Here is a 14,291-nt window from a genome sequence, read left to right as displayed (position 1 = left end):
CTGTCAGATATTTGATTTCATTGTGCAGTCTTCTGAGGCAGATACTGATTCAATAAGATCTTCTTTCTTTTCCCTGTTAATTGATAAACCTCTCTAATAAAGCCTCTGAAGTTCTGAGACTTTTTAGCTGTTTAGGTTAATCCTCATGTACTTCACTAACCTCTCAACCCTCACCTGGCTTTAGAAAGCAGCAAATGAACGTTCTTACATTCAAAGAAGGTATCTGCATTCTTTAGATCATTTCCCACTCCATTTTAGACATGTGAAAAAAATATTTGTAATATTGCCATACTTTTTAAATATTTAATATTTAATATTGTAAAGATTAGTAAAATCTGTCATTTTCTTTTTTTCTCCAAATGGAAATAACATCCTTTTTATTATATACTAATTAGAAGAAAATGAAAATAGAAAAATTAAATTGTGAAAGATTTCTCTTAATCTCAGTGGAAATCCTTCTAGTACATTACCCTCAAGTCTGATAATGGCAGTTGGTTTAAGGCATGTGTATGTCTTTTTACTGTATTAGTAGCTGAAAGCAGAAAAACATGAGTTCCATAGATATCAAAAAGGCATTTGATTGTATTTAACATCCAGTTTTGGTAATTTAAGAATCTCTTAACTAAAATATAAATAGAAACTTCATTAAATATGACCAGTTATATTAACAGAGTTTTCTAATATTGAACTCTGTTTTCCTAAAATGAACCTTCTTTGGTCATGGTGTACTGCTATTTTAATAAGCTACTTGATTTTTTCTTTTTTTTAAAGATTTATTTATTTATTTGAAGAGAGGGAGAGAGAGAGAGAGAAAATACAGTCAGGGGGAGTGGCAGGCAGAGGAAGAAGCAAACTCGGTGCTGAACAGGGAGCCCAATGCTGGACTCAATTCCATGACCCAGGCAGACGCTTGCTTAATGGACTGAGCCACCCAGGCGCCCTGAGCTACTTGATTCTTATTGCTAATATTTATTTTAAAAATAGATTGGAGTGTCTTTTTTTCTTCTTTTTGTGTTGTCTTACCAGATTTTAGTTACCACTAAAAGAACTGAGAAACTGTTCTTAGTCTGTTTCTTGAAACAACTTAAGAAGCATGGGACTTACCTGTTCTTTAAGGTTCATCTTCTTGTTTGAGCCATGGTGCTTATGTAGGTTGTAATTCTTTGCAGCTTTCTTAAATTCTTCTGTATAGGGATTGATTTATTTGTAACTTTCAAATTTATCTGCATAGAGTTACCCACATCATTATTCTTCTGTATCTATGATTATAAATTCTTATATATTCTTAATTTTGTTTTTATGTTTTCTTAGACTAGCTGATGTTTTATGTATTTTATTTTTAAAGACTAATTCTTGATTTTTAAGTTTTTCCAATTCAGTTTCAATTTTTATCTTTATGAATTCCTTCCTAAAGGATTATTGATATCCAAGTGATTTTTCTCCTTAGATGTTACTTTAAGTGAGGGAAGTAAAGTGAGAAGTGAAACTTGCTTGTCTGTGGTGTAGGCTTCCTACATCTATAAAATTGCTACATTTAAATTTAATAGGTACTTTCTTAAATAGAAATTACTAAGATTCCAGAGTATTGTTGTGACTGACCACTTGCAGGCCATAGCTTTTCCTTTCTTTGCATCACAGTTTTGTTGAAAGGATATTTTTAAAGAATTAGTGTGTGTTGATGTTGTTGTTTTTAATAAAAGTTTTCCATTTAGAATCTTGGTGTCCTCAGGCAGTATGTTGTTAACTTCATGTATACTAACAACTCAAGCTTGCGTAGATCCTACTTCTCTACTTAAAGATCTTACTGGTTCACAGTCAAGTGATTGGTGGTAGGTAGGTTTTTAATAACACTTTAGAATATAAAACTAAGCTGTGTTTAGTTAGCATTAGTCAACGTATACATTTCCATTTGTTGAACTGTTCCTTTTGTATTAATAGCATATATTTTATTATAAAATTTGTTTTTATTTTAAGACTAAATTTAAGTACTTGTCTTTCTTTTTAGGTATAAGCGTGTCTTTTCAGTTGGAACCCATGCGATTACTACATATAATCCCAATACTTTAGAAGTAACAAATCAGGTAATCATATTAGAAGCTGTTAGACATTTTTTGAACTTCATTTGATTTTTAAAAGCCAGATAATGACCCATGATTTCCTTGGCCTGAAATCAGTATTTTAGGTTAGAAGAGTCAACTTTGAAAGAGATTAATATGCTTAATACAATACTTCATGCCATGTACCAAAAATTAGTAAATAGGTTAGTGACAAATGTTTTTCTAGGCTCTAAGTAGTATAACTTTTTGATATGTTGCTTTTGATTGTAGCCATCTCTTTTATGTAAATCACTACACCGATTCTTTATAATTTTAAAGACTATTGGAACTGCAATAAAGGCATACGTAAATTAAGTTACAATGCAGTGGTTGAAAAATACTTGTTATGGAAGTAGGATTACTGTTTATAAAGGCAAGACCACATTGAATATGGATAGTAAATAAATTTAAATATATTCTAGCTTATTTTTAATTCTAAATTAGGCACGTTTCACAGATTCCTTTTTGTCTGTTTTAACAGACCTGTAGGTAATAATAAAATTTTATTCCTCATTTCTTTTCACTTTTATGTATATTAATTGCTTTGGATTAATGTCATTAATCATTAAAATTGGAATGCAGATGGGATTTTTATTGTTGTCTCTGATAACTGAAAGGCTTTAAAAGAATCTGTTACAGAATTACTGTAAGATATAACATCTTCTAGGCCTCTGTATTATTTTGTAAGATTTTTCTCATTTAATCAGTGATTGTGAAATTAAAATAGTAAAAATAGAATTTATTCTAGCATCAGTTGGAAGAATTTTTTTTTTTTTGTTAGTGGCCTTATGGAGACATTTGCAGCATCAGTCCTGTTGGAAAAGGACAAGGAACGGAATTCAACCTCACATTTCGTAAAGGCAGTGGGAAAAAGTCAGAAACTTTAAAATTTTCTACAGAGCACAGAACAGAACTTCTTACAGAAGCATTGGTAAGAACAGTTCCATATAAATAAATAAGCTAAATTTCTCTGTTCTTTTTTTTTTTTAATGAAACAGTTACATTAAAGTACAGATACTAGCTTTGCACAGTGGCAGTATCGTAGCCAATGAGGTTTATCCGAGGCGCGATTATTGCTAATTAAAGTACAGATATTAATGCTATGAGCCTTTGTTCCCACACTTCTTTTTTCTTATTGACTGTTAACTTGATTCTGTGAAACTTTCACTTTCTCTAACTGAAAGGCTGAAAAATCCTATATAGTTAATAGTGTTTAGACCTTTTAAGCATATACAGAGCAAAGCAGTTCTGTTTAATCTGTTTTGTGTTTCTGTGAAGTTACACACATTTTTTACAGCCTTAAAGTATAACATCCAATATTTTTTAAAATCAGTGTTACCAAGTTGAGATTTTACATGTTTTGGATAGAAAGGACTAAACTGTGAGTCTTCCTTACCAGTCTGTTGTCATAAACTATGATTATGTTTTCTCTTTCAGAGATTTAGAACTGATTTTTCAGAAGGAAAAATCACAGGAAGGGCAAGTATTTAACATTATTAATACCTATTTTTATTCTAATTTTGCCTGTTATTATAGAAATCATGCTGTGCTGTGTGTTTCTTTTATGGCAAAGCTAAAGGGGAAAAAGAATCATCATTTAATGTGGCACTGTGTGAGAGATGAATGTAGTTTAACAGGAAACTCCAACAGGAATTAGATTTGTGATTGTTAATGTTGATGGTTGGAGAAAAAGTTTTCAGGCAGAACTATGGAGCGTTCAAACCAGTGTCATAACCATTCATGTGCTCTTGATTCAATATTCTAAACAGCAACAGTAAGCATCACACTGTGGATAATACCTGTTGGAACATGCACTAGTTGTTTGGTATAGGATTTTGCTATTTCAGAAATACTAAAGTTTTAAGTTTGGGGAATATCAAAACTATCATATATTCTTGCACTGGATCTGGCTGCAAATAAGGCTTTGAGTGGTGCACTGGCAGCTTTGGGGAAGTCACAGGTGCTTATTAGAATCTTCCTAACTTTCTCAGGTGCTTTCTAGTCATGTTACAATAGCATTTAAACTAAATCAGAGACTTCTGAAGAGGGCAGATGGAAGTTTATGCTTTTTTCACTCCTTTAAAATACTAAATTTCTTTCCATGAGAAGTTATTGCTTTTATAATGGGGAGAAGGGCAGAATAATGCCGAAAGTGGTAGTATTGTTCAGAGCTCTGGCTTCTAGTAAAAGTCAGGAACTGAATTCTGAGAAGCTGGCAGCATCATTTCCTTGTCTTTTTAAGCCCGCATCCTTCCTATGGATGTTCTGCTGCTAGTTTTAACATCCCAGAAGCCTCACTGATGTCAGGTCAAGCAACTGATTGGCTGCCCAAGAGCCATTTAAAATAGATTAATGGCAGTTGGCAAGCTGCTTGTTTCTTGTTCCTCTTGAGCCACAGTCAGATTTGTATAAATTATAATTTGGGGGTGCGCCTGGGTGGCTCAGTGGGTTAAGCCTCTGCCTTCAGCTCAGGTCATGAACTCAGGGTCCTGGGATGGAGCCCCACATCAGGCTCTCTGCTCAGCAGGGAACCTGCTTCCCCACCTCTTTGTGCCTGCTGCTCTGCCTACTTGTGATCTCTCTCGGTCAAATAAATAAAATCTTTTAAAAAAAATTGTAATTTCATATGCTTATTTTAATTACTTTATGTTAGCAGTTGAGTTTTCCATATTCCTCCATTTCCTGTTTGGAAAACAACTGCTTCCAAAAATGTACTTTTAGATTTTGTTTATAAGCGCCCCTTTATATCAGTTAACTTTAGCCACTTAATACTTTTCAAAACTGAGGTGGAAACAGTATCTCTAAAAGATTGTCTGAAAGTCAGTCTGCCTAGTTTTAATCAGAATAAATGGCACCTCTTCTTCCCCTAAATGCTCTGCCCTCAAATACTTTTGCATAAATTGAATTTGACCCTCAGGTCTTCAGTTATCTGTAGATGTACTCTAAAGCAGATCTCTAAGTCTCTTTCGGCCTCTACAGTCTGAGGGATAATGATGTGTTTCCGTCAGCCCAGCTCATTATGACAGTTGATTATCAGCTGGAGGGAATAGAGACTATCCTGCAGAGTGGGTTAGGGCATGCAAACAAGCATAGTTTGGAAAAGCACCACCCTTTTTGTGGCTTCCCTTCTGGAGAGAAGTGGCACTGGTCCATCCTTTAGTTCAGAATCAAGGTTCTGAATATATTGTTGGGTTAATGTGTGCCCTTTGTCTTTCTGCAGAATTCCTTTTATGGAGCTATAATGTGCATTATTATGCCATTGATCAATAATGCTTCTGGGACCTGATGTCATATGATCATGAGCCAAACTGAGGCTCATGCTGGGTTTAGTGTTTGGGTGTTGTGGAGGTGTTTATTACTTAATGCCTTACTCACTTTTCTGAATACTTACAAGAGAATTTCTCTCATGTCAGTATTAGAAATAGTTGTACTCCTGAGTCAACCAATTTATTTTTACCTGAGGAGTCCTGTAATTGACCATGTGTCATATTGTTGGGTAGAAAACTTTGTGGACTTTTTGGATGGGCGAGGGGATATTTATTTCACCTCTGACACTGGGTTTCTTTTCCCTTGCCTCATTTTGTCTTTATTAACATTTTGGTTAGCAGCCTCACCTAAATTTTTTTTCTTTTTAAGGATAAAACTGGGTAGTAAATGGATGTTGACCATTCTAATAATTTCTGATACTAGGTACTTTAATTTACAAAGGAATGTTATTATCTTAAGTGGAATTTTACTTGCTAGTGCAGTCAAATTTTTAACTTTCTATTGGTGTGATTAGAAAAGCCTAAGGTGAAACTGGGGCATCAGCATTTTTATGTGTGTAGAAAGAAAATCTATATTAGCATAGTGAACCAGCTCAGATTGTTTAAACTGAACAGTGTAACTTCCCCCAAACGTGACTTAACCTCTTTTCCGTATGTATGCTGAATTAAAAGAATCCATCAACACAAGTTGAAATCTTTATTCCCAATGAAGCTTTCAGAGTAACATTTCTTTTAGGACTTCCTTTTCTTTCATTTTTTATCCTCATAGATTTGCATAAGACTTACTCAAAATTGTTTCACAAAATACTGTAACCCAAACCTTCGTTAATTTAAAAAAATATGTACTATCTTCATTTTGAGTGAACATTGTTACTTAAATACAAACCTCCAAATAGCTGAAATTAATGTTTTTAACAATTTGGATGGTAGCTCTAAATATTTATAACGTTGTTTAGATTTCTGGTTGTTTTAGCAGTGAGTGATACATTAAATGTAACTTTATTGTATGGTAAGCTTAAATATGAACCTAAAAGTAATATTATTTCTCTCTCTAGAGATATAACTGCTATAAACATCACTGGAGTGATACAAGAAAACCTGTCATTTTAGAAGTAACTCCTGGAGGCTTTGACCAAATTAATCCTGCAACCAACAAAGTCCTCTGTTCCTATGACTATAGAAATATTGAAGGCTTTGTAGATCTCTCTGATTATCAAGGAGGGTTTTGTATTCTTTATGGAGGATTTAGTAGATTGGTAAGTAGTATTTTTTCTAAAAAGTCATTTAAAAAGAGGCATGACCATTTGTTTTTTTTTGGTTTGTTTTTTGTTTTTTTTTTGAGGCATGACCATTTGAAGGAAAGCAGGGTTTTTATACTTCATTTTCAAAATTCACATGAGTTTTCTGGAAGGAAGTTTGGTATTAAGAGTATAGGCTTTTTTACCAAAAAGACCTGACCTGGAATCCCAACTTAGAGCTTTTTAAAGTGGGAGAGTGGGGCGCCTGTGTGGCTCAGTTTTGTTAAGCATTTGCCTTTGGCTCAGGTCATGATCCTGGAGACCTGGGATCAAGTCCTGCACTAGTCCTGCTCTCTGCTCAGCAGGGAGTCTGCTTCTCCCTCTCACCCTCACACCTCTTGTGTTCATGCTCTCCCCCTCGCTCAAATAAATAAATATTTTTAAAAAGTGGGGAGAGTAATATGTATGTCATAGGTTTTTGTTTTCTGTTTTTTGGGGTTTTTTTTTTTTTGAGGATCCTACGAGATAACTTACATAAATGTTTAGCATAATATGTGGCTTAGTATTCAAGAAGTGGTAGTTACAGTTGTTATTTTCATTAGTATTAATGTCTTAACTGAAAGATTCTAAGCTTTCTTTGAAAAAGTAATTCAGGATTTTTTATTTTAATAGTCTCCCCTCCTTTCCCCAGCTATTTGTAATTTGAAATCTACATATTCACTGAAACTTCAAATTTGGAGTTCATTACATGTTCTTGTCTTGAAATCCTGAATTACATGTGAATTATGTGGTACAGTAGAAGCTGCTTAAGATGCTCAGACCCTTTTGTTAATGGGTAATAGAAGCTGAGCTATAGATGATGACCATCTTTTCTGATGACCATCTTTTTTTTTTTTTAAGATTTTATTTATTTATTTGACAGAGAGAGATCACAAGTAGGCAGAGAGGCAGGCAGAGAGAGAGAGAGGAGGAAGCAGGCTCCCTGCTGAGCAGAGAGCCCGATGCGAGACTCGATCCCAAGACCCTGAGATCATGACCTGAGCCGAAGGCAGCGGCTTAACCCACTGAGCCACCCAGGCGCCCGTCTGATGACCATCTTTTTTAATAAGAAACATTTTGTCCTCTATAATTAAACCTTGCATCTCAAAGATAAGGAATAAAGTTTGCACAAGAAAGGCTCAGTTGAACTTACTCTCATGATTCCTTTCTCTTGAGAATTTTAACTTCTGTAGCTATCTTAGTGGCCTGGGAACAACTACTTCCAAGATTTAGTGTTGTATAGATAAATTATCCTTCTCTGGGTAGCAGAGCCAGGGCAAGCCTGGAACTTGTAGATACACAAGAGGTTATAAGGTAACAGAAGGGAAATGGAGTGATAATGGGGTAGGGATGCTAAACTATTTGATATACAAAATATGTTAGCTCTTCAGAGTCACAGACCTTTTTCCATCTTTTGCTCTTTGCCCAGGTGATGTCCTAGTGTCCTTCATCTAGGAGCACACATCTAGGCATTTTGTTACTTCTGAGTCTAGACCTACAAGATGAAGGCCCAAAGAGAAAATTAGTTCCCTTTCCCACCCTAGAACAGCCTAAAGCCAGTTGTTGAAGTGCTGTCCAAGGGCTTACCTCTTCCATGGACAGCGAAATTTGTAATGATTAACTTCTTGGGGGAGGGGAAGGGGGCTCCTTGTTGGGGAGGGTGTGGAGTGCGGGTGGGGGGATGACGGGTCATGAGGGTGCCTGGGTGGTTAAGCATCTGCCTCTTGATTTTGACTTAGGCTATGATTTTAGGGTCATGAGATCAGACCTGGAATCGGGCTCTGTGCTAGGGGTGAGGCCTGCTCAAGATTTTCTCTCTCTTCCCCTCAGCCCCTCCTCCCCACTTGCAGTACCCCCCCCCCCAAAAAAAATCCTTCGTGGAAAATGTATCTAATTACAGGATTACATATAGCATTATAGACCTTGATGGGACAACTATACCACAGTAATTGAGCCAAGCCATACAATGCATAAGGTAAACGTTAAAGATGAGAATTGTTTGATACTCTTCAATTGGGAACAGTTTTTTATTGCTTAATGGCATCAAGCAATTTTAGTTTCAGTCATCTACTTTCTAAGCATACTTTGCCTTTTAAAAGGCGCTAGCTAAAATGAGTCAATTCACTATAAATATGGTACCATGATAGATTCATTCAGCAAAACTTTATCTGGTACCTTCCACATACGTAGTGACTATCCTGAGCAGGTGGGAATAAAATCAGGTTTTAGGATTTTATGTATTTATTTTAAATAAACTCTATACCCAACATGGGGCTTGAACTTAACCTGAGATCAAGAGTTGCCCCCTCCACTGACTGAGCCAGCCAGGTCCTCCTAAAATCAGGTTTTAAAACATGATTGCAACCACTGTTTCTCAGCAGGGAAGCTGTTGGACTACGGACAGGACAGTTGTTTATTGTTTATTGCGCGGCACTCTCCTGCCCTGTCTTTTGCAGCACATTCAGTGTTTCTGGCCCAGCCATCAAATGCAAGTAGCAGTAGCTTTGTAAATACACTCCTGGAGGTTGATTTGTAATGTCCATTGGCCAATGGCTTTTAAACATTTAAGCATTCTTCAAGGTAATTTTTCAGGAAAATGCACTATATTAAAAATATTAGGTCAGAGCTACTTCTGTTGAAATTGGAAATCCTGCCCATGTAGTACCCACTACCCCCACTGGACTTGGCTGGGGTCCCTGGACCTCTTCCGGAGGCTCCAGCATGCTGTTTTCTACATGGTGATGGGAATCAGACTTGGAGAAGTTAATGAGATAATTTCCTCACAGTGAGTTATTTGCAAGGCTTTATATCCCAGACTTTGTGATTTTAACTTAGTGTGATAGTGGTTCAGACAACACACTGCAGGGCACCTGGGTGGGTCAGTCAGTTAAGTGTCTGCCTTGGATGCTCAGGTCATGGTCCCACGGTCCTGGGGTCAAGCCCTGCATCTTGCTTGCATACTCAGTGGGTAGCCTCCTTCTCCCTCGGCCTGCTGCTCTGCCTGCTTGTTCATTCTCTCTCTTAAATAAATAAATAAACAAATAAAATCTTTAAAAAAAAAAAAAACCAACACACTCTGCTTATTTGCCTTTGATAAAATCAACTACCATTGTTTTTCTTTAGACTTGCTATTTCAGTCTCTTTCCTGTGAGTTGATTCAAAATGATCACATTTTAGTTGTTTCAACCCTGACTTTAAATTTCAAAATTTGTGCAGCATTTATTTGCATCAGAGCAAAGAGAAGAAATTATCAAAAGTGCAATCGATCATGCTGGCAACTACATAGGTATTTCACTGCGCATCAGAAAAGAACCTTTAGAATTTGAGCAATATTTGAATCTTCGCTTTGGAAAATACAGCACTGATGAATCCATCACATCTTTAGCAGAGTTTATTGTCCAAAAAATATCACCTAGACATTCGGTAAGATGCTATGTTAAAAACAAAAATTTGTTCATCTGCTTTTGATATTTTTCTTCAGTGACTTTCTAATGTATATCAATTTTGTTTGAAGGAACCTGTAAAACGAGTTCTAGCCCTTACAGAGACAAGTCTAGTAGAACGTGACCCAGCAACCTATAACATTGCGACTTTGAAGCCTTTAGGAGAAGTAAGTTTGGCGTTACTAGCCTATGAGATTTCTTCCTATTGGTAAATTAGAATTATTTTCTATTTTAACATTTTTAATGCTTAAAAAATGGAAAATGAGAATCTTTCTTCACATTATTATATTTGTACTTAGAACAATGAATATTATAAAATTTATTTTTGAGATATAGAATAAATGGAACTTTTTATTCAACAATTATATGAAAATTTGCATGAGACTTTTAAGTAGTTCTTAAGTTCTGATACTATAAACAGTTTTTAAATATTGACTTTTGTAAGCTAAAATGATGGTGTGTAGTTCTTCTAAGGAAATGCCGTAAAACTAAACATCTTTTGTTGAACTTGGTTTTTGTTTTCATTAGGTATTTGCATTGGTTTGTGACTCAGAAAATCCACAAGTTTTTACCATTGAATTTATAAAAGGGCAAATACGGAAATATTCTTCAACAGAAAGGTATTTTTTTTTCTTTAATTCATCGAGCTTTTGAGATCCTAGTATATGCAAGGCAAAGTCCTCCATCAGAGAAGAGGAACAAAGATTTATAATCTAGAACTTTGAAATCCTATAACTTAGGAAAAGACAATATTATTATGTTGCATGTTGACAATGAACTTTAGGGCGCCTGGGTGGCTCAGTGGGTTAAGCCTCTGCCTTCGGCTCAGGTCATGATCTCAGGGTCCTGGGATCAAGGCCGGAGTCAGAGAGACTGCTTCCTCCCCCTCTGCCTCTCTCTCTGCCTACTTGTGATCTCTTTCTGTCAAATAAATAAAATCTTTTAAAAAAAATGAACTTCATTCAGTTTTCAAATTTCTAGAGAGTAAAAATGGTGATTTGATTTTAAATGGAATGATGAAAATAAAATGTGTTTCTGTAATTTGTACTTCTAAGGTATTTTAAAATAGCTTCTCTCACTTTCATTGTTAAATTGTTTGGATAACAGCAGCAAATTAAAAGTTAGATTTTTTTTAAGTTGCATCAGTAGGCTAGTTACTAATTTTCCAGTGGAATGTGCCTGATTTATTTTATATTACTGTGACTTGGCTGTTGCCATGAAAATCTGTGAGATGCCATAGCTCATAAACTCCTCCTGGAAGATAAACCACTTATAGCTATTCTTTTTTTTTTTTTTTTTTTTTAAAGATTTTATTTATTTATTTGACAGAGAGAAATCACAAGTAGATGGAGAGGCAGGCAGAGAGAAAGAAGCAGGCTTCCTGCTGAGCAGAGAGCCCGAAGCGGGCCTCGATCCCAGGACCCTGAGATCATGACCTGAGCCGAAGGCAGCGGCTTAACCCACTGAGCCACCCAGGCGCCCATCACTTATAGCTATTCTACTGTGATGACTTGAACTCCCTTCATATACTGAGCCGTTGTCATGGGTTTGGTAGTTTTTACATTCCAGGAAGTTCTTTTATGCTGTTTTGAATAGATTGAGACTCAATCTTTTTTTAAAAGATAGTTGAAACAGTTGCAGTGCATTTTGCCGCTGTCTGCAATATGGCCTTATTGAAGTATTTTTACTTCCTGGAGTATGCCCAGTAACTGTTTCTTACCTTGGAAGGCTTTTGATCTAAGTTCAACAAAAATGGCATTCTAAGCAAAAGGTCGTATTTTTTCCTGCCCTGAATTCAAGGAAGAGAACATCTGGGGGAAAAAAAAATAGTGCACATGTTCTAATCAGAGGAAGGTATCTCAACATTTACAGTTTTTCATGTGCTTTATGTATATTACATTGTTTAATTCTGATCCCTAGGAAGAAGATGCTATTTTTCCCAATAAAGTCTGTCTGCAGAAAGTAAAGCAATTTCTTTGTGACTTTGGATTGGGAAAAGATTCCTTAGATATAATACCAGAAACACCATAAACACAATTATAAAAGTCTGATTAATCAGACTTTGTCAAAATTGAAAACTTTGACCTAATTGAGAAGAGGAAAAGACAAGACAGAGGAAGAAAATATTTGGAAAACATATAGCTAGTTAAAGTCTTGTTTCTAGAATATATAAAGAACTCTTTTAATTCCATACTAAAAAACAAATAATAAATGGGCAAAGAAATTCAAATAGACACCTACTTTATCAGAGAAGATATTTGAATGGTAAACACATGAAAAGATAGTGATTCATTAGGGAAAATTAAAACCATTACATGTACACTAAAATGGATAACATCAAAAAGACTGGCAGTGTCAATTGTTGGCAAGCACATGGATTCTCATATGTTGCTGGTGAGGATATAAAATTTTAAACTGTTTAAAAAACAGTTTGGCAGTTTCTTAAACATATAATTATCATATGACCCTATGTCAGTTCCACTCCAAGAGAAATAACATCTACCCCAAGAGAAATAAAAATATATGCCCACATAAAAACTTACATGTGGATGTTTATAATAACATCACTCATAATAGCCAAAACTAGAGACAGTTGTTATATACATCACCTGGTGAACAAATAGGCTAAAATGTTGATTATCCATACAGTGAAATATTCCTCAGCCATGAAAAGGATGAACCTTAAAAATGCATGATATATAAAATAAGCAAGACATATAAGGCGATACATTATATGATTCCATTTATATGGACTTTTTAATAGACTTTTTTTTTTTTTTGGAGTATTTTAGGTTCACAGCAATATTGAGCAGATGGCATAGAGATTTTTTTCCTATACCTCTTATACTCTACTGCCCTGCCTGCTAACTAGGTATAGCCTCTCCCATTACCAACATCCTGTTCCAGAGTGATATATTTGTTAAAACTGATGGACCTCCAAGTTTGAACAAATGTTTAATGACATTTGTCCATCATTATAGTATCACACAGACTATATTCACTGCCCTAAAAATCTCCAGGGATCCTCTTCAGCAGTAATAATGCCACTCCACTGATTTCATCTCTCATTCCTCCCTAAATATTGACAGCCACTCATCTTTTTACTGTCTCCAGAGTTGCTTCTTCCACAGTCTTCTAGTCAGAATTGTATAGTATGTGACCTTTTCAGATTGGCTTCTTTCATTTCCTCCTCCTCTTTTCATGGCCGGATAGCTCATTTCTTTTTAATACTTAGTAATATTCCATTGTCTAGACATGGCCATGGTTTATCTATCCATTTGACCTCTTGGTTGCTTCCAAGTTTGGGTAGTTAGGAATAAAGCTGTAGTAACAACTGTGTGCAGATTTTGTGTGGACGGACGTTTTCATCCTTTGTGTAAATACTGTGCTTGCTTTGGCAGCACCTATACTTTGTGTAAATACTAAGTAGTGTGATCACTGGATCATATGCTGAGAGGATGTTGAGTTCTGTTAGAAACTGCCAACTGTCTTCCAAAAGTGGCTGTGTCATTTTGTACTCCAAGCAGCAGTGAATGAGGGTTCCTGTTGCTCTAGATCCTCCCCAGTATTTGATATTATTAGTGTTCAGTTTTGGTCATTCTAATAGGTGTGTGGGGCTTTTTTGTTGTAGTTTCAGTTGCATTTCCCTGATAACTGTGTTATCTTTTCATATGTTTATTTGCCATCTGTGTATCTTCTTTGGTGAGGTTATCTGTTAAGGACTTCTGATCACTTTTTTTTTTTTTAAGATTTTATTTATTTGACAGATCACAAGTAGGCAGAGAGAGAGGAGGAAGCAGGCTTCCCACTGAGCAGAGAGCCCAATGCGGGGCTCAATCCCAGGACCCTGGAATCATAACCTGAGTCAAAGGCAGAGGCTTTAACCCACTGAGTCACCCAGGCACCCCTTCTGATCACTTTTTAATTGAGTTGGTTTTCTTATTGTTGACCTTTAGGAGTTATATGTGTATTTTAGATAACAGTCCATTATCAGATATGGTTTTTGTAAATAATTTCTCGTAGATTGTGGCTTGCCTTTTCATTCTCTTGATGAAGTTACTTGAAAACAAAATCATAGAGATAGAAAATAAGTGGTTGCCTGGGACTGGGTTGTTTTTTGCGCATGGGCACAGGGGAATTTTGGGGGGTTGGGGAAGTGTACCAAAATTGGATGGCACAGCTATATAAATTCACTAAGAATTCTTAAAC

At 35.7% G+C, this 14,291-nt stretch overlaps 1 protein-coding gene and 1 pseudogene across 3 annotated transcripts in view; both read left to right on the top strand.

Annotated features, from left to right (window-relative positions):
* Positions 1 to 14,291, top strand: part of DNAJC13 (DnaJ heat shock protein family (Hsp40) member C13) — a 124,625-nt gene that overhangs the window by 34,104 nt on the left and 76,230 nt on the right. For all 3 annotated transcript variants that reach the window (XM_044252372.1, XM_044252370.1, XM_044252371.1), the window contains exons 3-9: positions 2,006 to 2,081; positions 2,878 to 3,027; positions 3,534 to 3,575; positions 6,418 to 6,618; positions 9,856 to 10,062; positions 10,154 to 10,249; positions 10,611 to 10,702. In XM_044252372.1, the coding sequence (XP_044108307.1) occupies positions 2,006 to 2,081; positions 2,878 to 3,027; positions 3,534 to 3,575; positions 6,418 to 6,618; positions 9,856 to 10,062; positions 10,154 to 10,249; positions 10,611 to 10,702 (864 nt within the window). The remainder of the gene's footprint in view (positions 1 to 2,005; positions 2,082 to 2,877; positions 3,028 to 3,533; positions 3,576 to 6,417; positions 6,619 to 9,855; positions 10,063 to 10,153; positions 10,250 to 10,610; positions 10,703 to 14,291) is intronic.
* Positions 3,116 to 3,279, top strand: LOC122910920 (annotated as a pseudogene).

Source organism: Neovison vison, chromosome 6, assembly GCF_020171115.1.
Source record: "Neovison vison isolate M4711 chromosome 6, ASM_NN_V1, whole genome shotgun sequence".
Lineage (NCBI taxonomy): Eukaryota > Metazoa > Chordata > Mammalia > Carnivora > Mustelidae > Neogale > Neogale vison.
Note: the sequence above shows the minus strand (reverse complement) of the source record. Positions and strands in the feature narration are given on the sequence as shown.